The sequence below is a fragment of the Dreissena polymorpha genome, chromosome 2, assembly GCF_020536995.1.
Source record: "Dreissena polymorpha isolate Duluth1 chromosome 2, UMN_Dpol_1.0, whole genome shotgun sequence".
NCBI classification, from domain to species: domain Eukaryota; kingdom Metazoa; phylum Mollusca; class Bivalvia; order Myida; family Dreissenidae; genus Dreissena; species Dreissena polymorpha.
This window is the reverse complement of record NC_068356.1, coordinates 140,654,989-140,680,612: the sequence shown is the minus strand read 5'-3', so window position 1 is coordinate 140,680,612 and position 25,624 is coordinate 140,654,989. Positions and strand designations below refer to the sequence as shown.

General features: G+C 34.7%; 1 protein-coding gene across 1 annotated transcript; it reads right to left on the bottom strand.

The window, feature by feature from the left end:
* Positions 1-1,017: 1,017 nt before the first annotated feature.
* On the bottom strand, positions 1,018-10,859 carry LOC127869222 (uncharacterized). The gene is made up of 2 exons (XM_052411599.1): positions 8,762-10,859; positions 1,018-6,359 (listed from the first exon to the last, which is right to left on the bottom strand). Exon 2 carries the CDS (start codon positions 6,328-6,330, stop codon positions 5,020-5,022), a length of 1,311 nt encoding a protein of 436 aa, XP_052267559.1. The 5' UTR covers positions 6,331-6,359; positions 8,762-10,859; the 3' UTR covers positions 1,018-5,019.
* Between the last annotated feature and the right edge of the window lie 14,765 nt (positions 10,860-25,624).

The following is a 25,624-nucleotide window of genomic DNA, read 5'->3' as shown; positions in this document are numbered from 1 at the left end:
GGTAGCTGGGGCTAGGAATTGAGATTTTGCAGGCATACTGACTGCACAATAAACTCCGGGTGTGGGTACGGCTGGTGTATCAAAAGAGTACTGATTCGCAGAGGCCGTAAAATCAATCATTGAGTTTGTTCTACGGGTGTGACCCCTTATGTACCATTCCCTTTATGTACCACTTTAAGACTTTATGTACCACCATTATGAAGGTGTTGTCCATTCATTCATAGCAGTGTGAATGGGCATTAATACGTGTTGATCGAGTCAAATTTGAGTTAATCAAATATTGTCTACTATAACATTGCATTTCATTATACTGAATCATTTATTTCTTGCTATCAGAAAAGTTTTGACAATTTGGAAAAAAAAGTTCAATAAAACTGATTAACTTAGTAACCCAGTTCTTACTAAGTAAAATATTGCTGAATTATATGTTATATCTATTTTGTTATTGCAATTCATAATGTAATGTTAAGAACCAAAAAAAAAAGTTAAATAAAACTCAGTAACTTAGTAACTCAGTTCTTACTAAGTAAATTATTGCTAAATTATATGTTAAATATAAAAATGTAGCAATCTAAATTACATGTACAAATAAAAAAAATTCTCAATTAGAATTATAATTGAAATTTTGTTCACATTGATAAATTGTTTTATTTCCAATAGCAATAATAAAATGATAAAGCTAAAATGAAATGAACCTTATGCAATGGTTACAGTATCTCTAATGAAGACTAATGACACTGTCTGGTGCTCAACAGCTCTAAATTCCTCACCTATGCCAGGTGTGAAATGTCATGTTTTTTTAGTAAACATCCCAAACCAAATGGGTCCTTCTTCTTAAGTGACACATTCCTCTTATAATTAGACCAATTAACAACAACATTTATACTTTTATTTAATTTTACATAACAATAACATAGTCCAACACATAATCTCATAATACATTTTCTAAATCAAATAATATTTTTTTATTGTTATTCTGTTATATTGTAATTTTAATACATATATAAATACTTAAAGGGGCCTTTTCACAGATTTTGGCATATTTTGAAGTTTGTCATTAAATGCTTTATATTGATAAATGTAAACATGTGATCTTAAAAGCTCCAGTAAAAAATCAAGAATAAAATTAGAAAAAGGAAAAAAAAGTAGCCGGTACCGGGGCTCGAACCAGTGACCTCCGGAGTCCTGGAGTTAGTCTGAAGTAAAAACGCATTAGCCCTCTCGGCTATTCCGCCGTGTGAAGTAAAGTATTTTATACCTTATAACAGCAATCTTCGTAGTTTCGTAAATTTAAACGACAACAACAGAACTCTCCAAATTATTCAATCGTTTCGCGTTGCAACGCTTTATAATTTTAGGTTTTCAAATCGTCAAAAGATGCATATAATGGCTATATTGGACTATGGTAAATGTTCAGTAATACTGTTTCCTCACAAATATCATAACTAAAACGAAAATTTACGAATCTGAAACAACTTTTTTCAATTTTGTCAATTTACCAAACCGTGAAAAGATCCCTTTAATACATAAAAGTAGCACATGAAAAGCCAAACACATTTCTCATTCACAAAATTGATAATGGAATACTTTTATTTGATTATTGGCAAACAGTACAAATGAATATATACATAAAAGTAGCACATAAAAAGCAAACAGCATTTATCATTCAAATCATTAGAGGTTTTTTTTCTTTATTGGCAAACAGTACAAATACAAGCATACATCATAGTACAAAAAATTACAAATGAAAAGTTCATAAAATAAGGGAGTTTATTTTATTTTTTCTTTAAACAACAGTACAAATACAAACAGCAAAGAACATTTTATTTTTTCACGAACAGTACAAACACTCCAATATACATAGTACATGTGACACTTCTTTACTCTTCATCCTTATGTTGGTATGGTTTTACATATTGAATATCACCAGCATATACACACACTTTAACAAATGAGCAACAACACTTACCTTAATTACTTGATAACCTGTGAAAACTTTCTCTTTATCCTCTCTTTGATTTTTTATTTGAAAATAAACGTGATAATTTTATAATTACATAGGTACCTAATAACTTTATTTATACCACAAATAGACATCCTTTGATGACACCACCAGTTAGTTTTTTTGTAAACATAATTAAAGAAGGATTTTTTTTCACAGTTTGAAAATTAAGCTCATTCTCTAAACATGATTAAAAAAGGAAATAATTTTATTTTGTACAGTTTGAAATGAAGGTCATTCTCCCTTCTCTTCAAAGTATCACATTTCAACTATACAATAGGAAATACAAACATTTAAGTTAGACTTAGTCAGGATAAGATAGTGACAAATGGATTTTTATAATATACATGTACTTTAATTTCAGGTAAGAATATGAATCATTTATTACTACTGGGGCTAATAAATTATACTAAGACAGTCACTGACACACAAGCTGGCATAAAATATAATCTATGGCAATATATTAGTCTAAATTCATAAATAATATGTCACAAAATACATTTCATTATTAACACACCTTCATATTAAACCATATATTATTTATCTCTATATATTATATATATGGTACATAAAGGGTCAGATAGTGGTACATAAAGGGGTGGTACATAAGGGGACTGGTACATAAAGGGTGACATCCTTGTTCTACCACGAATATGCGCGGGATGAACAGCACTGATCTTGCGCACATTTATCAACCGGTTAGTCCCAATGTATTTGCCCCATTCGGGCAACTCATCTTGTATAATAGTTCCATCTTTAATTAGCTTTGCCGGGAACACGATGTGAACTTTCGACCGCGGGTTTTGCTGTTTTAGTGCTTTATATTTGGGCCAAAGCCTGCCACGGGCCTCTTGGATTTCAAGTGGGAAATCATAGTCAACTGAAAAGTTTGTATTCCGCAATCGGCGTACATTGTTTATTAGAAGCTCAACGTTACCATAATCTCGAAAATTGGCAATTATCGGCCTATTGTGGTGCATTTTGTTTGGATTGTTCTGTCCGGGTCGGTGCGCTCTTGCGATATATACATGTTGCGGATCAATGTCAAGGTTGTTCTTCAGAAAATCAACAATGAGCTGATTGCAGTTTTCACCAAAATTTTCAATAAAGCCACGAAATATAAGATTGTTACGCCTCGATCTTGCCTCTATATCAATCGATTTATACGCCAACGTTTTCAGAAAATCTGAGTGTGTGTTTGTTGTTGAAACAACTTGATTGAGGCTTTCATTGAGGGTTATCACTGAATTTTGCAGACCCATCATATTTTTGCTAAAGTTAATTTGTTCACTGCGAATAAATCGTAGCTCACCAAACATGTGGATCATTTTGTCATCTAGAGAGCTATGCATAAACTCTTGCCTTGATATGTTTTTGTTTTCCAAACTGCTTCGTCGCTCGTTTTCCCGCTTGGCCGTGACACTAAACTGGTTCTACACGGGCACAGAAAACTCTTATAAATCCATTTTCAAAACACTTGTATGTCCAATTTACAGTCCAGTAAGTAGAACATCATATATCCGTACAATTGTTTGTAACACATAAACGTTTTATTTTGCTGTATATTATTAATAATTGAATATTTTCACTACACCAATTAACACTGCAAACACTGTATCACGTGACCGGAAGAGTCTTTCATGTATTTGCTTAAAATACTATAGTCAGTCATCCGCCAACATGCCAATGCATAAACTTTCACACCATTGACATCTTTTGACACCTTATATTTGATGCCATTTATCCATTGTCAACCCTAAGTCATTCATATAATGAACCATACTATATATTTCTATGAAAGATTCAGCTTAACATTATATATTTTCTTCTCCAGATAGTAAAGGCCTAAGACAAATTAAGTTAAAGATAGTATAGCTTGAATCTTGAGCCCAATTTTTAATGAGGGCGACTGTTAAATTAAATTGACCAATACATATACAGCAACATACACACTGGATTCATCAGTACGTGTAACCTGACCGATATAAGAGCAACAGTTACAAAAGCAGTACGGTAATCATTATGCTTACTCTAAATACATATACTCGTTTTATAAATACCTCAAAACATGTTTATTCAAAAAATGTTGATAATATTCATTTGTTAAGTGTGGACGACTGTAAAATTGAATGTATCAACACATTTACAAAAATATACATTTTTGTTGAAATGAACAAAAATGCGGTTGCAACGACACATGACATTTTATATTAACGTAATACGAAGCCAATAGAATGATAGAGAACATAAAAAGCATACATCAATAAATACGCCATGACTTGTGCAAATTGGGTTATTACGCTGTAAACAACAAAAATGAACCATTATAGCAGAACAGAAAAAAAATCGTTTCAATAGATTTACGGCAAAAGCAACTAATACCTTTAAAAACACACCAATGCAATAGTATACATCCACTTATCTACAGTAAAAATATAAATAGGTATTTCATTGAAAAATATATGTCCGTTATAAATCGCACAAAACACTTGTAACTACACGTGTTTTGTCAATAGAAAACACTAGCAATTATATATTCAACTGCAACTTAACATAATCTCACACCAACTGCATCATGTATGATTTGAATGGATTCAACAATAATGTTGTCCAAGGAATTTTAGAGACAGTATAATACATACATGTATATGCAAATAGTTGCATCGATTACGGCAATAGTAATATGTTTAATTCAGTATTGCCGATCAAAAAATCAGTTCATTATCAACGAGATAAACACGAATGTCATCGATGAACGTTACGAAATAATCTTTTTGCAAATATTATTTTTGTCCTGAAAAAGGTTAAAGACGACTGTCAACTATAACTTTGTAACAGAGTTCTCTAACAAATGTGCGAACATATGCAATCTACTTTATAAGTACTTGAATTCATTTAAATATCATATTTTTCTCAAAAATGCTCTTTGATACTTCAAACGATGAACGTACCCAATATTTATAAATGAGTTGTATCCATGACACGTAACTGAACATAAATTGATCGCTGCAAACGTTTTACACCAAAATTCTTTCATAAACATTATCCACGTTGTAAACTAGACTCCATTCCATAATCATCATCAGGATAACCTCCCTCAGAATTTCGTTCCTGCGTCTCTTTAATGACTGCATGGTAACGTCTTTATCACGGAACACCCCGTTCTCATCAATGCAGCCGAACATTCTGTTCATTTCAATGAGATTCAGAATCTCTAGCTCCATTCTCCTCCTGTTGTACCATTGGAATGGTTCAGGGTGACCTATGAGGGCTTGTCGTATCTTTGTAAGTCTCAGTAGCATCCTGGGACCTCCATACATCATTTCGGAAATCGTTGATATCCATGTACGCTGCTGTGCCTCCTCAAGTCCACAGGCGGCCATCATATTTCTATCTAGAATCATATAATATGGAAGCTCTCGAGTGCCCAACCCACACCTAAGCTCATCCAATCCCTCATGCAACCAGTACAACAGACTTCTTTCATGGAACAAGGACTGAGGATTATTTTCCGTTATCCATAATACAATGTTCTTCAACGTGTATGATGAAACTTCTTTCTTACGTGGATTTAATACGTCTTTCTTCACCATTTTCAATAACACATACAATTTTATTTGAATCTCGTTAAGATTGTTTACTAGTTCGATCTCCCCGGCGTTAAAGCACACTCTCCATTCAACATGTTGATATTCACTGCCTTTAAATCCAACAGGCGTAAGAAATGCTCCAAGTGATACGACTTTCTGAACGACTTCCGGTGGCGGCCAGTGGCGTGGTCTTGTGGCCCATTTAGACAGGATGTTGGGGCAGTGGTAACGTAATGCACAAACTGTATCGGTGTGAACTGCTCCCAGAATTGTTGTTGGAGTTGACGGTCCCGCATGGTCATGCCGCACCGTTTTTGCCGACAAGTGAACGTTCGACCAGTTATTAACATATAAGTCACTGCTCAAAATTTCTCGACCATATCCATCATCACAAAACGCATCGTCTACGTTCGGGTGAATCATTGTACCGCGTCTCTCGAGTAGCAGTCTACAGTGTCCGTGGTAACTCATACGGTTGCATGATCTCAGAACTTTTATCTCCCTAGGATAGATATAAGTATGTACGTCATCTTCTTGACAGATCACACTATTGAGTAGAAACATTTCATCCCTATCAATTTCCAGGAAGGAGGTCAGCCCCTCAGCCTTGCTGCCCGTGATAATATTCGTTTCCGCCCACTGGCCATTGCAATGTACTGCCTGCCATTCTCCCTGTGTGCGTCTCTTCGAGCCTGTATGATATCCGGCCCGTAACCGAGCCAGCTCAGTACAGTGCATGCCTCAACAGATGCATTTTCCCACTGAACCTGAAATAGTTTTCAATAAAACAAAAACATGCTTGAGTCATAAAACGATATGTAAATAGTAGTTGTCACATAAATCAGCAATAATAACATCTTGGATACATTTACAAGATGTAATACAATAAAAAAATATTAAATGAAAAGTGTACTTGGAAGAATATCTAACACGCAGGTATATAACACTACTATACAAAAGAAGATTTATCTGCCATCCGACGTGTCCTCAACTTTAAAGCAATAAATTGTGAAAGTAGACAAAAAGTATATATAAATATTCACTTGTAAAATAATCCGATATACTGTGAAACGAGGGGTCTCTTGATGACAAACAGAATTCATCAAGTTACCAGGATTAAAATGAAGATAATAAGCGACAAGAACCAGACAGTTTATATATTCTTATATCATCTTAACTATCTAAAATTGACCTTTCGACAGCGAGAGTGAAGCCACGCCCACCGATTTCAAGGGGGGTCACTCCGCCGAAGTCCGTCATAAAAATGGCTACGCGAATCGGCCGCATAAGTGAACCAAAAAGGCCTCATGGTATACCAGAAAGGCCATACAATAGTTTTTATTATCATTGAATAGTGGTGCTGAATATAATTATCATATCTATTAAATAGTCAAAACTTTTTTATTAGTCTTCTTAAAAGCCGTTAAATTTATCATCAAAGTCGGCAAAATTATCGCCAATTATCGCATACAGTATGAATTGTTCGTTAGTCACAATATTTTTCCTTGAGTAATAGATGTTTCAGTTTTTTAATTAAAAGCCGTTAATTTTTGCAACCGATGGCAACATCGCAAATGTGGCACAGGTAAGTAAATTTATTATAATAGAAGACGAAGAACGTTTTTATTGAAATCCGATATAACACATATCTACAATGCGTTTGGTCAAAATGACCCATGCGCATTGTTATAATCATATAACAAAGTCAAAGTCGTCCAAAAAGTTACATATACAATATATTATTATATATTATTATTTCCTCGAAAACTATCTTCTGCAATGTTTAAAATATAAAAAGTTGAAAGAATTTTCATGTACAAAAAAACTCGCTAATCAGACCGGGTTTTCAAAGGGTCATTCACAGTTTGCGGCATCTGTTTTGATAACGGATTAGTAGAAAGCCCACATATGGTGTAAAATGACACTTATTGGCCCCTATTGATAATTACTTGCGCATTTGAAAATAGTTTCTTAACTTACATTAAATTTGGAAGACTTAAACCGAAAGAAATAGAAAATGTTTTATTCTATGTGATATTATTAAAAATAATAACTGATTGTCTTTATTATTACGATTTCATTAGCATTAAAAAAATCTAGCAAAGTTTATAATGTCTTATTTATTTGCCGACTGCATTAGAATGTCAAATTTATTTAACGTTGGCCACCTTTGAAAAATGGTTTTAAATGTTCCTTTCTAATTTGTCTATATAGAGGATAAACAAGTACAAAGTTATACTCTTTTTTATAACGTGTCCGTTGCAAAACTTACATTTTCTATTTTCGCGTAGTATCTTATTATAACGACTGTGTTTTGCTTTCGGGCGATCGCTTAATATGTTGAGATTAAGCTGTTCGTGTGGACGACCACAAAGACGAATCCAACGTTTGAATTTTTCAAGATTAGTACCCGGTTGAGGGAACGGAAAAACGTACTTCCATCTTTTAACCGTTCTGGATACCTTGTGTCTGAATAGCAAGTGCCATAACAGCACCTTTCAACCATTTTCTTTGTTTAAAACACAGAATTACGTATAAGCTTATGTGTCGGACAACGGCGAGTTTGACGGACAAAATGGCGGATAGTAACGGGCCTAATCTATGCTGTAATCTGATTGGTTAATAAGCCTGTCAATCAATCGGCTGTCGAAAGGTCAATTGTAAGAAAACAATTCATGTGTATCAGTTATTACTAGTGATCTAAAATTTAATTGATTCAAGCTGCATAATTCAACAGTTTTTGTCTAAACTTTTAAATTTGAGCAGTTATTTGGGTTACTTAAACAAATTCATATTAACACAGTAAGTTAATGATTTAGGTTAAACTGTGAAACTTAAGACTGTAATTTTGCAATTTAAATGGAGGTCTAAAAGTCAAAGAAATGTCATGTAAAAAGTTTTGTCGTTGTTTTTCTATATGTAGAAACGGATAAATTAATTGTAGAAAATTGTTAAGATTGGTATGTTAATTGTATTTGTCAACCATGCGTTTAATATTGTAACATTGTCTTAAATGGCATGCACACCTGCCTTTAAGAAAACCATCATTACATCATTGAGGTTTGTCACATATAACGTATAAAATCATATGGATGGACCGATGTCTGTTCGGGTAAAAGATTGCCTTAAAAGTCATTTTCATGAGAAACCCACTGCATACTCATCTTACCAGGGCTTGTCTGGAGAACCCTTCATCACGTCTGACTCCACCTTCAGCCATCTATACACGGCTGTCTGGAGAACCCTTCATCACGTCTGACTCCACCTTCAGCCATCTATACACTGCTGTTGTCTGGAGAACCCTTTATCACGTCTGACTCCACCTTCAGCCATCTATACACGGCTGTTGTCCGGAGAGCCCTTCATTACGTCTGACTCCACCTTCAGCCATCTATACACTGCTGTTGTCTGGAGAACCCTTTATCACGTCTGACTCCACCTTCAGCCATCTATACACGGCTGTTGTCTGGAAAACCCTTTATCACGTCTGACTCCACCTTCAGCCATCTATACACGGCTGTTGTCCGGAGAGCCCTTCATCACGTCTGACTCCACCTTCAGCCATCTATACACGGCTGTTGTCTGGAAAACCCTTCATCACGTCTGACTCCACCTTCAGCCATCTATACACTGCGGTTGTCTGGAGAACCCTTCATCACGTCTGACTCCAACTTCAGCCGTCTATACACGGCTGTCTGGAAAACTCTTCATCACGTCTGACTCCACCTTCAGCCATCTAAACACTGCTGTTGTCTGGAGAACCCTTCATCACGTCTGTCTCCAACTTCAGCCATCTATACACGGCTGTTGTCTGGAAAACCCTTTATCACGTCTGACTCCACCTTCAGCCATCTATACACGGCTGTTGTCCGGAGAACCCTTCATCACGTCTGACTCCACCTTCAGCCATCTATACACGATTGTTGTCTGGAGAACCCTTCATCACGTCTGACTCCACCTTCAGCCATCTATACACGGCTGTTGTCCGGAGAACCCTTCATCACGTCTGACTCCACCTTCAGCCATCTATACACTGCTGTTGTCTGGAGAACCTTTCATCACTTCTGACTCCACCTTAAGCCATCTACACACGGCTGTCTTGAGAACTCTTCATCACGTCTGACTCCACCTTCAGCCATATATACACGGCTGTTGTCTGGAGAACCCTTTATCACGTCTGACTCCACCTTCAGCCATCTATACACGGCTGCAATAAGATGTTAGGAACATAAAGTCCATTTGTTTATAATGATAACAGTATGGACAAGAATGCAGCAGTAGTGTTGATTGTCAGAACATTAGATTGTGAAATAGTATTAGAAAGGAAAACTTATGCATATACATTGTACTTAATTCGTATAAACTGCTCGTTACTGTTATTATTGCAACACTTATAATATTTCAGTTGTATAAGTTAAAGTAATGCGAATGAAAATAATTTAGCCAATTATCTTAAATTTCATGTTACTTAAAAGTTCGAATGAGATGGTGTCCGCTTGTCTAACAGATACGTGTCTGATGAAACATGACTAATTTTGTAAAAAATATTTTTATTTTTCTAGGCCAGGTAATACGCTGATCGTGTTTTGTTTGATAAATGGTTTGAAGCATTTCATATCCAATCACTGTTCAAAGCTAAATGACGTCACGGAATTAAACAATATGACGCCATGTAATATAGTATAGCTTAATTTTGTCCTGTAACTACGTTGTGGCTGGGGCAAGAATGGTACTGAGTAAGAACAATTCGTTCCCCGGCATCTTTCTGGTCCCTTCCGATGTAATAAACGGTAGTATATTTTTATTGAGTGTTTACTTTCAAACACCGGTACTCACTGTTTAAGGTCAGATAGACGCCGTAAAAGGGGTCTTTTCACTGATCTTTGCATGTATTGAACTTTGCCAAGACTTACTTCACATTGATAAATGTAAAAATCGGTTTTAAAAAGCTTCTGTAAAAAAAAAACAATAATAAAATGTAAGAGAGAAAAAGGTAACCCTCAACTGGGCTCGAACCATTGACCCCTGGAGTAAAAGTCTATCGCTTATACCACTCGGCCATCCGTGCTCATACAATCACTGATGTATTTTATATCTTATATAAGCAATCTTCGAAGTATCCTAAAATATAACGATAACAACACAACACTCCAAATTATTCAATCGTTTCGCGTTGCAACGCTATGAAATGTTCAGGTTTTTAAATCGTCAAAAGATTTCCTCACGAATATCATAACTACAACGACAATTTGAGAATCTAAAACATGTTTTTAATTTGGTCAATTTTATACAAAAACGTGAAAAGGCCCCTTTAAGTAGTAATAAAACAGACATTCTGTACTCAATGAAGAGGGAGCAGTTCTTCCTTAAATGTGTTTACCTGAAACAATGCAACCAATTAAAATATAAAATAATATTAATGCACACAGTTGTATTTAACGCATTTGTGTTTTATTTCTATTTTAATTTTATATTTTAATGTCTCAATAGTCTGACTACATTCAAAAACTGAATAGAATAAACTATGGTATCATTACGATTAATTAATACTAATACAGAATATAATAATACCGTTTCCGTGACCATATAATAGCAGTTTGCATTTGTAATACTCAAACAATAATCCTAACTGCACTCACATCGCTTCATAGATTTACCAAGAACCAATGTGGAAATCCCCTTGAGGTGAGAGAGGATTATTTATAGAAATGAATACGCCAATTTAAGGACATATCACTTTCTGAAATGGCCAGAAGTGGGTGGGGTAATGTTAAAGAATAATTCCTTATATAAGCATTCTATATTAAGTTTGGAACAATATGCACAATAAAAATAGCATATACTTCAGTGAAACATGAACCAGTTCTAATGAAATCTTTCAAAAAGAGTAAATACTCACATATTTTTACCTTAAAAACCACTTTCTTCTTGGGCGACCAAAGTCCTTATTTTCTTATTTCTTCATAAATCCACTGTTACCAGCTGAAACATACACCACTGTAGAAAAAAGTGTTAGAGTATTATTAAATATAACACACTATTATCCAACATTCAAGCAAAGAGTGAATTTCTAGTAAACAACAATGTATCCCATACCCCATGCACACAAAAATATTTCCAAATAATGTCATGGAAAGTGCCCCTACAGAGACTTCGGTCTTGCAAATAAATGATGTTCATGCTTTGAGATGGTATAGCATTGCTCACCAATATTATTTAGTATACTGTAACGTTTTGTCATTGATCAGCTATTATTTGCGCTCGTCATAGCTATCGCGTGTACACGTCATATTTATCGCGTATGCACGACATAGCTAGGGCGTGAGCACTTCATAGCTAGCGCGTGCGCTAGTCATAACTTACGCGGGCGAACGTCATAGCTTTCCCGAGCGAACGTTATAGAGACCGCTAAATAAAATATTTTCTATTACTGTTTAACGTTACTATAGGAAACATGCATTAATTTTGTTCTAATAAAGTTTACGAGTGCCATGTGAATGTTGGAGAATGCATGAGACTTTAAAAGATAAGGGAGAAACCCTCATCAACTGGAGAGAAGCTGGTAAACAGATTGCCGTAAAACAGTGACCGTTTGTTCGTTTCGAGTTCTTTCTTACAGAACGCATGACCTATTTTTTAGTGTTTGAATCAATTCGGATTGAAATGCTCTTCGGGAAAAGGTATGGTTTTGATGGTCTCTATGTGCAAAAGTTTGACTTTATTTTGTATTGAAGTGATTGCTTTTACATTGATTTGTTTTAAGTAAATCTTAAAGTTTTTTGTGACCTATCAGATCACAAACGTTAGTGCTCAAGCTATATTGATCAATGCAACCCGTGGAAATGTCAGCCATTTTGTAACTTGCGCACTGAGCCAATCATTGTGTTTTTCTAAAGGATTATCTATGAGTCATCACTTGGTAATAGATCTACCGTTCAATGTTTCATAATTTGTTCATTATCTATCGAGATCCGAAATTATCATGTTAGATTTTTCTAATTTTGAAAAGAAAAAAGAAAAAAAAAGTGTATTGTCAATGACTTAACGTTTATAGTAGTCCATGCATTAATGTTACGCGTTCACGTTATTTACCCTGTCAATCTTTCGTGTATTGAGCCTATACTGCAGACACTACACATATAGCGACGCCCTGTTCTATACACAATAGGATAAGTAGTTGGTTGTGATTTGAGTCTTCCTTTTTCAATTAGCTAAATAAAAAACCGTACTAGATTTCTGTATGATATAATTTAAAAATTGAATTCCTGCAGTTACTGTAGAAGTCAGGCGTCCGAATTTCAAAACGGGTATTTTAATACTGCTGCATATATCTTTTTTAAAGCTAACACAAATTTAAAATAGTAACATGTGGTTTTCTGTATAACATATTGACTCCCGTATATAATAAACAATTAAAAATTTACATTAAGACAATCTCGTGAACATGTGATCATATGCACGCACACAGACATGCACTTATAACTTGTATGCTTTAATCACAATATACAGTTATCGATTCTATTACAATATAAGGATAACTAAACAGTATCCATGGAGTGTTTGGCACAATGAATGCCAGTGGAGTCACATTGGTAAGAAGACTTAGGGTAAATTTAATAAAAATTACTAATATCCTGTGTTGCGGATGTAATATGTGTTTCACATAAATTATTCAAAGTATCTCTACCCATTTACGTTTCATGTGTCTTTGCTTCAACAGCCATACCCGTGTTGGCATTAACGAAAATTGTGCTGCATCTCGTGGACTAAGAGCCTTGCAAAATATTGCGACCCAAACAAAATTGGTTGAGTCCCTAAATTTTGATCCAGTTATAAACAGATCTATTTTTGTTTTCATACAAAAAGCTTCTTCTGACACAACAAATGATAACTTAATATAATTTAATAATGTTTCCATAGTAGATATTTTCTTATTTCTGACTGTTTAACAGACAGACTTTTTTCTTCACATAAAAAACACAACAATATACTTATTTCATGTATTTGTTTAATATAGTATAGTCGGTCATCCGCCACATGTTAATGCAAACTTTCTACAAGATTAGGTACAAGCATGCATCAACTTTCACACATCATTGGCCTCTTTTGACACTAGAAATTTGATACCATTTATTCATTGTCAACCCTAAGTCATTCATATAATAAACTATACAATATTTTTCTATGTAAACAAAAGCTTAACATTATGTATTTTCTTCTCCAGATATGAAAGGCCTGAGGTAAGACAAATTAAGTTAAAGATACTACAACTTGAATCCTGAGCCCAAGGGCAAATGTCACATTTTCCCTGCTTGATGCGTAACGAGTTTCCATCAAGTGTGACAGGCAGTACAATTGTTTAAATCGCTGTAAAACTACTCGTAAAGTTATATTATGTATCAACATTTGAATGCGTATATGAACGTTTGGGTCACTATTTTATTTATTTACAAAACCATTATCCGGCAAATGTTTTATATTTACCTCATTCAATATAGTCATATTACTTTTATACGATTACAGTTTCATATAAATTAGATATTATATTTTCTTTTATACCTAATGATAATAAATTATGACATTTCTGCAATGAAATAACAGCAGTGAAAATAAACGAATTGTTATTTTCACCGGTGAAAATAACACATTTTCGGAACTACTTTTTCTATTTTAAGATTATCATATCAAGATTTATATATATTTTTCTAAAAACGATATTTCATCAAAACCAACAAATTTTCTTTTTATTCTATGCTTTTTTTCATCATTTATTTATTTACATTGTAAAAGAGTTTAACCGGAGAATGTCGCTGGTATAATAACGTTATTTTGTGTATTTAAATATATTGAGGTACGCCACGGGAGAAAGGGTAACTTTTCAGCGAAAGTGAAACAGCTGTTAATTATTATTTAATTGAAAAAGTGGCATGAAAGAAACAGAACAATTGTTAATGTCAGTGTTAGATCGTTTGTTATTTCACTCGTGATCATAGAACAATAATATTTTCACTCGTGGCTGCGATAATCTTTTTTTATATTGTTATGAAGGCGATTTTATGTTAGAAAAATCTCAAACTAAACAACTAGATTTGATTCCATGTTTTAACCTTGCTAGTAGGTAAATTGATGACATACTTAATTTAGATAACCCATTCTTTGAACAATATATATACACAAAATCTTACAGAACGAACTAGCCTTAAATAGATCATGTCAATCCAAAACAGACGTTGCGTATTTAGACTTGCATCTTACTACTAATAATAATATGATTAAAACTAGTTTATACGACAAAGGTACGACTATAACTTTAAAATTGTGAATTTTCCGTTTCCGTTTCTTGATGGCAACATCCCTAAAGGTCCATCATACGGTATTTACATTTCGCAGTTGGTACGTTATGCCAGAGCATGTTCATGTATTAAAGATTTTAATGATCGTAATCGTATATTTACGAAGAAATTGCTAAAACAAGTTTTTTTTTGTATCATAATATAAGAAGTAAAATCGCTAAATTTCACTCAAAGTATGGTGATTTAATTTCAAAATATAATGTTTCTTTAAAACGGCATTTAACTAATGGAATTTCCCACCCATCATTTTATGGAGATGTTTTGAAGCATGTTCGCAAATTAAAATATCTTAAAGAAAATGTTTATATTAAATTTTTCAATTTAATTAACTCATTTTTATCAAAAGGATATGATGTAAACGTACTTAAAAACACGTGCTTGTTGGTTTTTGATTCACTATATCTTTTTTTCTCAAAAAATTTGGAATCGTTAATGGAATTACCATTTAATACGTTTGATTCTTAAATATCTAATCACCTAAGCTGGTTTTATTGGTAATTCAATTTTGCAGTACCGCTCCTTTATTTTTTTTATTTTTTATTTTACAGTACTGCCCCTGGATTTTGTTCACGTCATCGTGTCTTCGCTCCTCAATAACGTAATACGATACTCTATCACTGTTTCTGGCTAAATTGACTTTTTTGACGTCATCGCTTCTATATTGCTTCATACGACACACTTTCACTGTTTTAATCTACATGCATATGTCATTGGGTTTATAGCGTTTGATTCTTATTATATTTTCTCTATGACAGGCGTTTCTTGTTTGATTTATTTTTGTGCAGTCACATAAACAACCAGGTTATGTAATATGGATCATTACACGCATTATTGCTGCTTCTTCCTGTATTTGCGCGATGATAATCTGAAATATTAACTTTATGATGCTATATTCGTAAACCTTTTTCTAAAAAGAAGGAATGTAGTTGACACTTGTTCGTAGTTTCATTTCATCTTTCCTCAAAAAGTTGAAACTCTGTTGCTCTAGTGTTTTTAAAGTTTTTTTTTTTATAAAATGACATATTTGGTACTTTTCAATACATGTTTTCAGTAAATTTAGTCAAAACTTTTCAAACCGTCTTTAAAATTAGCCATTATGAATATTCAAATAACTTAAGTTTCAGTTGTTATTATTCTGTAGGATTTTTTAAAAAGGAATTACCGGTGACAGTATTTGGGGAATGTATTAGACAATCAAAAATAATATTAATTAACTGTTTGTGGATAAGTTTTTCAACAATAACCATTGCCGAGTTAGCCAAGTGTGTGAGCCTTGACCTTTACTTCCAGATAATAATTGCAGCGCCTAAACAACTGGGACTCGACTGGTCATTGTTGGCCCGGTACTTCTTTAAAGTACCTGAGGTACTCTTAAGTACACAACAATGTACCCTGGGTACAAAAATACTAAATACATGTGCACTAAAATGCACTTGGCCAATATTAAGACTGTACCAGAGATTTATTCCGCCTAAAAGCTGTCATAAAACGCACTTCTGAATACCAAACAAAATCCTCTTTGAACAAAACCTAACTCAGTATGCTTTTTTGAGTATGAGTTTCGATAATAATTAATATCATCGCTGAGACCCTTTCACAGTATATAAACATAAAAATAATTTATTTGAGTCAACAACGGCAGATTTAGCCAATGTATTCCTAGGTCGTTTTAGTATATTTTCTGTACCCAGGGTATAGTGTAGTATACTTAAGAGTACCCAGGGAACTTTCAAGTAGTATCAGAGCCGACAAAGACCAATCTAACCAAATAAGTATCAGAGCGGACAAAGACCATTCTAACTCGACTGAGAGAATCTGTCGACTGGTTGTATCCAACAGTCTCTACTGTAAAGTATATTTTACGCAGTTTTGACAAAATAATAAATGCATGATATTCTTTCCAAAGAAATGGATCCTGACGCTGACCTTCTGCTTAAACTGTAAATGTGCCAATCAACAATAAAGTGACAACCATATACACATGTATTAGAAGCGATGTTGGCATATCAATCAATATTAGCACATATTACTGTATAATTGTCATTCATGGACACAGCAGTATAATATCAATGCAACTGTTAACAAACACGTAGATTATACAATGCTAATACATAATTCTTTACAAGTAAACTTTTACCCATGTTTACAATGAATCAATACTATCACTCAGCAAACGTCACATTCGTTGAGTTCAACTTGTCTTGTGATGGGTAAAGCCTTGTCCAAAACGAAAGTTGAATGAATTGTCAAAAGGAAAGTCGAACAAATCATAACAACAATCGATTCGAACATGTAAAAATTCCTCTTTTAGCAAAACTCCAAGCCACTATCGTACACAATAGATCCTGCACAATCAACGCAGGATTTCCGTTACAGCATCTTCCCATGCCCGGCCATATAGTAAGATCTAAATATAGATAAGGTTTAAATTAACTAAAATGATGCTGCGCTCGTAGATTTCGTAGGCTAAAATATTTATTGACACTATTATTCCCTTTAAATTCGATGCAAACGTGCGATTCTCCGAAAAATCGTTGCATACGCCGCCATATTTACGTAAAATAACTGAGTTACGCGAGCCTTTGAGCAACCGTAACTTTATGTGCAAACTTACGGTAAACGTAACTTTACGAAGTTTATAGAAACGCTACTAGCTTTAAGTTTTGCACTTACGTATGCTTTTTGATGGTACGTTGTTCTAAGAAAAGTTATAATTCTCGAAATATTGTGTTGTTTTTACTCCAGATGCACATTGAGCAAACTTAAGAGAGAAACAAACTACAATGGTACCTTCCAATGTTCACACCTCTAGGCTTTGCATTTTTAGAAAAGACGTTCGAAATTTATTTTTCTATATAAATCTTTGTAAGTCATTCGACTCCTGGGGCTTGGCCAGTTTTGACCTTAGAAGCATGATTGGAAAATACTGTGAAGATACTATCTAATTTTTCATAATACATATCGTACGTATGGAAGCAATCGGCTTTACGGATAAAGACATACATTTTCTATACAAGTCTATGTTAAACTGATGACCATTGGAACTTAACCAGTTTTCAACCGAGGGGAATAATTTGAACTCATGTTGAATGGGACATCTCAATGATGTTACATATCAAACTATGTAAGCATTTGTCTTTGTGGTTTTAGGCGTAAAAAATGTGAAGGTATCCCCTATATATTTATATGAGAGTTTGGTGATCGCAAAAGCGAGTTGTAAGTCCAGGGTACATAACACAAAACTCCTAAACACAGCTTCTACATACAATTTTAAAACAGTTTTGCGTATTTTTTCAGTAGAAGATGTTTTTAAATTTTATTTTGCAGCCCCCGTTTGCCCCGTTACCTAATACATAAACGAACCGAAAAGACATTTATATAGGAGCATCAAATTAATATTCATATAAATTTTCGTCAACGTCTGTCCGGCGGAGAAAATGTCATTTTGGGGAAATTATGACGAAAATTCTGACACGAGCTACGAACGCATGCACGCACAAACAGGTGAACGACGCACAACACGATATTTTAATAGCTCAACATAACCACGTTGTTCTCAGGCGAGTAAAAAATCATGATTTTGTTTCAATACAATTGTAAATTGGCATTGGAATATATTTATTAATTTGAATGTCTTTGAATATTAACTCCATGACGCTAAATTCTCAAATCTTTTTCTATAAAGAAGGAATGTAGTTGACAATTGTTAATAGTTTTATTTGATCGTTCGTCAAAAAGTTGTAACTCTGTTACTCTTGTATCTTCAATGCAATTGAGTAATTAAATAGTAATTAAATTGAATGCTTTTTAATTCCCTTTTATTATTGTTTAATTTGAGTTACAATGCTATGACGTTAAATTTTATTTACACTTAAATGTATTATGAATATTGCTGGGCCAAGTGTGCGGTTGAGCGCTCTATAACCAGGTTTAAACCCCCAATGCTTTGCATTGACCGTTCCAAGGCGGTGACCCCAGCTTTATTCATATTTTGTGTTTATGTTGGTTTGTATTGTGCTGTTTTGTACTGTTTGGGCAATCGGTCACTTGCCTTAAATAAAGGACCAACTAATTGTTTTAATGAAAATTCAATACTGCCCCAGCAGCTGGAGTTTCACTTCTTTATATTGTTAATTTATAACACAACTTTTTTTTAAATTAAACAATTCAAGTTAGATTTTGTTAGACATAAAGCAACTTCATGTTTTGTCAAATCGGGAGAAATAATTTAATTAGGAAAAACAGACTTGAAAGAATTGAAAATAAAATCCAAATCAAAGTCAAATTACCTCTCATTTTCAGCTGAAGTCCCCGTCGGTCTTCATAACAAGATCACGATTCTACAAGTGGAATTACATTTAAAGCACGGCGTCCACAATCTGCTGTTTCACATGGACAACTGATAAACGTAAAATGTCAGTTGAATTCTATTAAATGAAAATTCTGAATTCATGTAGTTATAAGTATTCGTGCATTACGTCAGAAATACTATTGAAGATATCAGAACTAAGGTACTTATGCATCTACTGAAAATTAGAACGATACGGTATGTACAGTCTCGTATACTGGCTACCCGCTTTGGTCAATTGCTTCAGGTATAATTAGACTTACTATGTTAATGCCCACTTGTTTCAGGTATAATTCAACTCATTATCATAATGCTCACTTTGGTCAATTGCTTCAGGTATAATTGAACTTTCTATCTTTATGCCCACTTTTGTCCATTGCTTCAGGTATAATTCAACTTAATATCATCATGCCAATTTTGGTTAATTGCTTCAGGTATAATTCAATTAACTATTCTAATGCCCACTTTTTTCAAACGGTTCAGATATAATTCAACTTACTATCCTATTGCCCACTTTGGTCAATTGATTCAGGTATAATTTAACTTTCTATCATAATGCCCACTTTGGTCAATTGCTTCAGGTATAATTTAACTCAATATCCTAATGCCGAATTTGGTCAACTGCTACAGGTATTATTCAACTAACTATCATAATGCCCACTTTGGTCACTTGCTTTAGGTATTATTCAACTTAGTGTCGTAATTTCACCCTTGGTCAATTGCTTCAGGTATTATTCAACTGACTATAATAATGCCATATTTGGTCAATTGCTTCAGGTATTATTCAACTTACTATCCTAATGCCCCCTTTGGTCAATTGCTTCAGGTATAATAAAACTTACTTTCGTAATACCCTCCTTGGTCAATTGCTTCACGTGTTATTCAACTCACTATCGTAATGCCCACTTTGGTTAATTGCTTTTCCCACTGCCGATCCGATCAACTCGATCATCCCGATCACCAAAATTTCCCGACCAAACCCGACCAAGCTCGACTAAAAAGGGTATACACGACTTCTTCTCGACCTCTTGTCGATTACACACGACCCCCACACGACTCATTCACGACGTCCACTCAACCATCTTTCCGATTTCCGGTCGATCATCTCGATCTATACGCGAGCCCTTTACGATCTCAGCTCGACAAAGTGGACCTCAGCTCGATCGCCACCAGATCTTCACACGACCAGATCGTGATGGTCGTACGACAGTCTAACAAAGTCGCGAACGGTCGTGTATTGAAACTTTGAGAATACAAACTTTAAACATTGTTGTTCACTAATCACTTAAATCATCATCGATTTTTTTACTAGTTTTAGCAGTATCAGTCGTCTTTTTGCCATTTCTTGGCATCTTTGGATGTTTACTCGTCCGATTCTAAGAAGGCTATGAGAACAAGAACGACGTTTTGCACGTGAGTTTTGTTTTAGTGATATGAGCTCGTGTATGGTCGAATAGCAATCGGGAAGTGATCGTGTACGGTCGAGTAGACGTCGGGTAGCAGTCTAGTAAATCTGTACACAAAATCGAATAGAGGTCGAGTGGATCGTGTTACGATCTTAAATAACTCGGGTAGATGTCGAGCGGATCGGGTAGAGATCGTGTAAAAGATGTCAATCCGATCGCCACACGATTGCTTCACGATCAACTCGATCTTCTACTCGACTAATACACGACCTATTGCCGAGAGCTTCTCGATCCATTTCCTACTCGACCGCTACTCGATATTTTTTGACATGTCAAAACATATCGGGTAGGAAGCCCGACCAATGCCGACCTACCCGACCGCCCCCGATCACTCATGCCGACCGAACCAGACCAGTACCCGACCGCTTGGTCGGGCTTGATCGAGTTGATCTGATCGGCAGTGGGAACCCAGCTTTAAGAGCTTTAAGGTATGTTTCAACTCACTATCCGAATGCCCATTTTGGGCAATTGCTTCAGGTATAGTTCAACTTACTATCCTAATGGCCACTTTGGTCGATTACTTCACTTTTAATTCAACGTACTATCATAATGCCCATTTTGTTCGATTGCTTCAGGTTTAATTCAACTTACTAGCTTTATGCCCTATTTTGTCAACCGCTTCAGGTTTTATTTAACTCACTATCCTAATGCCCACTTTAGTCAACCGCTTCAGCTATAACTCAACTTACTATATAAATGTCCAATTTGTCCAACTGCTTAAGGTATTATTCATCTATCTGTCCTAATGTCCAGTTTGGTCAATTGCTTCAGGTGTAATTCAACTTACTATGCTAATGCCCACTTTAGCCAACCGCTTCAGTTATAATTCAAGTTACTATCCTAATGCCCATTTTGGTCAATGGTCAAATGCTTCAGGTACGATTCAACTTACTATCCTAATGCCCACTTTGGTCAATTGCTTCAGGTATAATTCAACTTTCTATCATAATGCCCTCTTTGGCCAATTGCTTCAGATATAATTCTACTCACTATCCTTATGCTGTTCTTGGTCAATTGCTTAATTTATACTTCAACGTACTATCCTATTGCCCACTTAAGTAAATTGTTTCAGGTATAATTCAACTTACTATCATAATGCATACGTTGGTAAATTTCTTCACGTATAATTCAACTTACCATCCTATTTCCCACTTTGGTCAATTGCTTCAGGTATATTTCAACTCACTATCCTTATGCCCTTCTTGGTCAATTGCTTAATTAATATTTCAACGTACTATCCTATTGCCCACTTTGATCAATTGCTTCAGGTATAATTCTACTTACTAACCTTATGCCCACTTTGGTTAAGCTTCGAACAGAACATCAACCAAAAACCTTTCATTGATATGGACTAAACACATCATTTGCAACTTATACTCGGACACATGTCTCCATTTTCAGGTTGTGGGTGTTGGTTGTATGAAAGGTATAACTTTCAATGTGGTTCGATGATAAATAAATCATTCAGTGCCGTGTTATCATATACTGATTACAATTGTTAACAAAAGGTTAAACCTTGCCAATATTTAATTTGTACTGCCCCACTTGCGTGTGCTTTTTGTTTTACATTATAAGTATTGTATTATGTTTCGTTGTCTCTCGTTCAGGTGCGCTTTGTTTTATATTACAAGTATTTGACGGTTTGGAGCACCCCACGTACGTCGGCGTATGTGTGTACATTCACTTGGTTTAGCATTACAATGATTGGGTTGATTTGAATTGTCCAATGTGCGTATGCGATTAGTTAAACATTTCAAATATTCATTGCGTTTTCCGTTCCACGTGCGGATGCTCTTAGTTTAGCATGACACGCATTCGCTTGTCTTGCAGTGTTCCATATTATTTAGCGATTATTGAATGTACAAAGTTGGTGATGCCGTACGAATGCGCTTTATTAAAACAATCAAGTATCCAATTGCTTTGCAGTGTCCCGAGTACGCGTGCACTCATTTAACGCAATGCGTATTTTTTGCATGTAAGTGTCCTGCGTACGTATGCGCTTAGTTGTAGCATTACCAGCTATCGATTGGTTTTCATGCTCCGTGTACGTGTGCGCATAGTTTAACTCTACACGTATTCGTTTGCCAGACAGCGTCCCCGGTACGCTTGCGCTTTGTTTACCATTATTAGTATTTGATTGCCTTAACCCATTTATGCCTAGTGGACTCTCCCATCCTTTTAAATTGGATCAATTCATTTTCAAAATTAGGGATGTCTAGTATATTCATTTCTATATTTAGAATTTTTCTTACAGAAATTCCTTTAAGCAAACAGCGCAGACCATGATGAGACGCCGCATCTGGGTCTACGCTGTTTGCCAAGGCCTTTTTTTCTAGACGCTAGGCATAAATGGATTAACGTTACCCACGTAGGATTCCGCTTACTTCCACATTTCAATTATTCGATTGGCAGTCAGTGTCCCACTTACGTGAACTCTTAGTTTAACACTTCAAGTCCATTGATTTTCAGCGTCTCGAGTACATTTAAGGTTACTCAAACATTACAAATACTCGATTATCTTTCAGTGAACAACGTACGGAAGCTCTAGGTAAAAAGTTTAAGTCTGCGTTTGCTTTTCTGGGTCTCGAATACGCTTGAGCTTTAAAAGTGCTGTTATTTTATTGTCTTTTAGAGTCCCGCGTACGTGTTCGCTTAGTCGGAGGAGGTTCACTTTACTAAGGACGTGTAGAGTTATTGATTGATGATGGCATCACAAGGGGAACAATGTGTGATGACTCCTTTGATTCTCAAGACGCCGCCGTCGTGTGTGGTGTGCTTGGCTGCAAACGGTAATCGTAATTTCAGTTGTTTAAATAGAAAACCAAAACTATACGACCAGTGCGTCTACTTTATACAAAGAGTTATGTTTTGATATAAATTGGATCTATCAGTTAGATATATGATGAATGTTGAAAATTTTATTCCTTTAGTGTAACATTACCTTCGCATAGATGGGCCCGTTAATGTAATAAGCAATTTGTCGAAAAAAGGAGAAAACAAAAAGAATCGCATACAATAACGCAGGTTAAGTGTGACAAATTCTTATTTCACTTACAAGTAATATGCTGTGTCTTATCTGGTTGTAGTTATAAGTCTAGTTCTAAATTATATAGCATACATTTTTGAGGAAACCTAAACTGTTGCTCAACTTTTACTGTCTCAAGCATTTATTTATCTAGAACTACCCATGATTGGTTAAGAATGCATTGTGGGTGTTGCTTTTTTATCATTATTACCATTTTTTTAACTCTGCACAATACATTATTTTAAATTAAATGCATTTATTATTAACATGAAATTCAATATATTTCAACAGTTGATTGAGTTATAATTACAAGAAATGATTTTGTAGACAAAATATTAACGTCCTGTGTATATATCTTTGTGGTCACATTGATTTTTTAAATGAATAATATATTTCAATTGTCTTAGAGGTTCAACATTTTCGATGGGTAAACATGTATATTTAATATAAAAATACACTTAAGTACAGCTATTTCAAATTGTTTGGCTGCATCAAAACATCTTCGAAATAGGACAGTTAGAAAAACCGATATGCTATGTTGTATCATGAATATGATGCTATTACATCATTATGGATACTTGTTAGGAAGGTTAATACACATTATAAAAGATATAGTGACACCTATTAACGTTTATTTGATTGTGTAAGTAAAAAACCAGTCGAAGGGGCGAGAACACTGTCCGGCAATAAATTACTTGTGTGATGACGAATTAAACACCGATGATTTAATGTGAAAACTTTGTTCAGATTTACGTTTAGTTCGAAATAGATATGTCTTCGAATTGGAATTAAACGAAGAAGGACAGAAACCAAAACACATAATGAAAAAGCGAGTAATTGGAATTAATGGTGGTAGAAACGGTGGTGTTCAACTGAATCTTATTGGTTTACAAAGGGCTAAACGTCTGATTTGTCTTCATGCGCGTTATGAACATACTTAAAATTGTCAATAGTGCTGGCGCAAAAGAAGGCGCGTACTTTTGACAAGGTAAATCAACACAGTCGATTCTCCTGGATGATTTGGGCTTCTCCGGGACAGAAAGGAATATACTTGAGTGTGAAAACAATGGACTGGGTGTTCGCAACTGTTGACATGGGAAGACGCGAGTGGTATTTGTCTCCCATAAAGGTAGCAGAATATGCTTAACGCATACAGTTGTAAAGAAATATAGAAAATTACATTTTTCTATTTTCCCGTTATATTAATCTACGCTTGAATTTTGGAAATGATGGTGTTCTTTCCATTTGGTCATGTTTTTAAATAAGCCGGTCAATGTCTGGTAAGTCACGTCTTTTAAATAAGTAGGTCAATGTCTGGTAAGTCACGTCGATTTCGTATTAAATCTGCGTTTAAAAGGGTTTTTTAAAGGAGCCTTTTTATTTATTTTAACATACAATTTATTAAGCAATACCGATTAGCGTTGTAAACAGTATAGTGTCAACATTGATATTTAAAATATGTTTGTCGTTTTCTTTTATATAGGTATGTAATTCATAGTTTCTGTTTCAGCACAAGGTGACCTGAGCACTTGCAAAGTTAAATGGACAAGTTGAGAATACATAAATAACGTTTTCTTACATTACTTTAAACATTTATTTATTTAGGAAGTAACTATTTGAACTTCAACGGATACAACAAAATTTTATTCGCTGGCGTACAAATCTTTTTTCACTTTTGTGTTCATCTTCATCGAGCGGCAAAACGTTAACTTTCGAGCCAAACAATGACGGCGTTACACTGTTTAAACATGCAATGAAACGTCTTTAAGATGAATATAACAACGTTATTTAGCTACTTGTGCCTGAAAAATTAGTACGGTCATATATATTTTTGAGTTAA

Excerpts from the sequence above, each read along its gene's own strand:
- LOC127869222 (XM_052411599.1), bottom strand. The coding sequence starts at position 6,330 with ATGCACTGTACTGAGCTGGCTCGGTTACGGGCCGGATATCATACAGGC.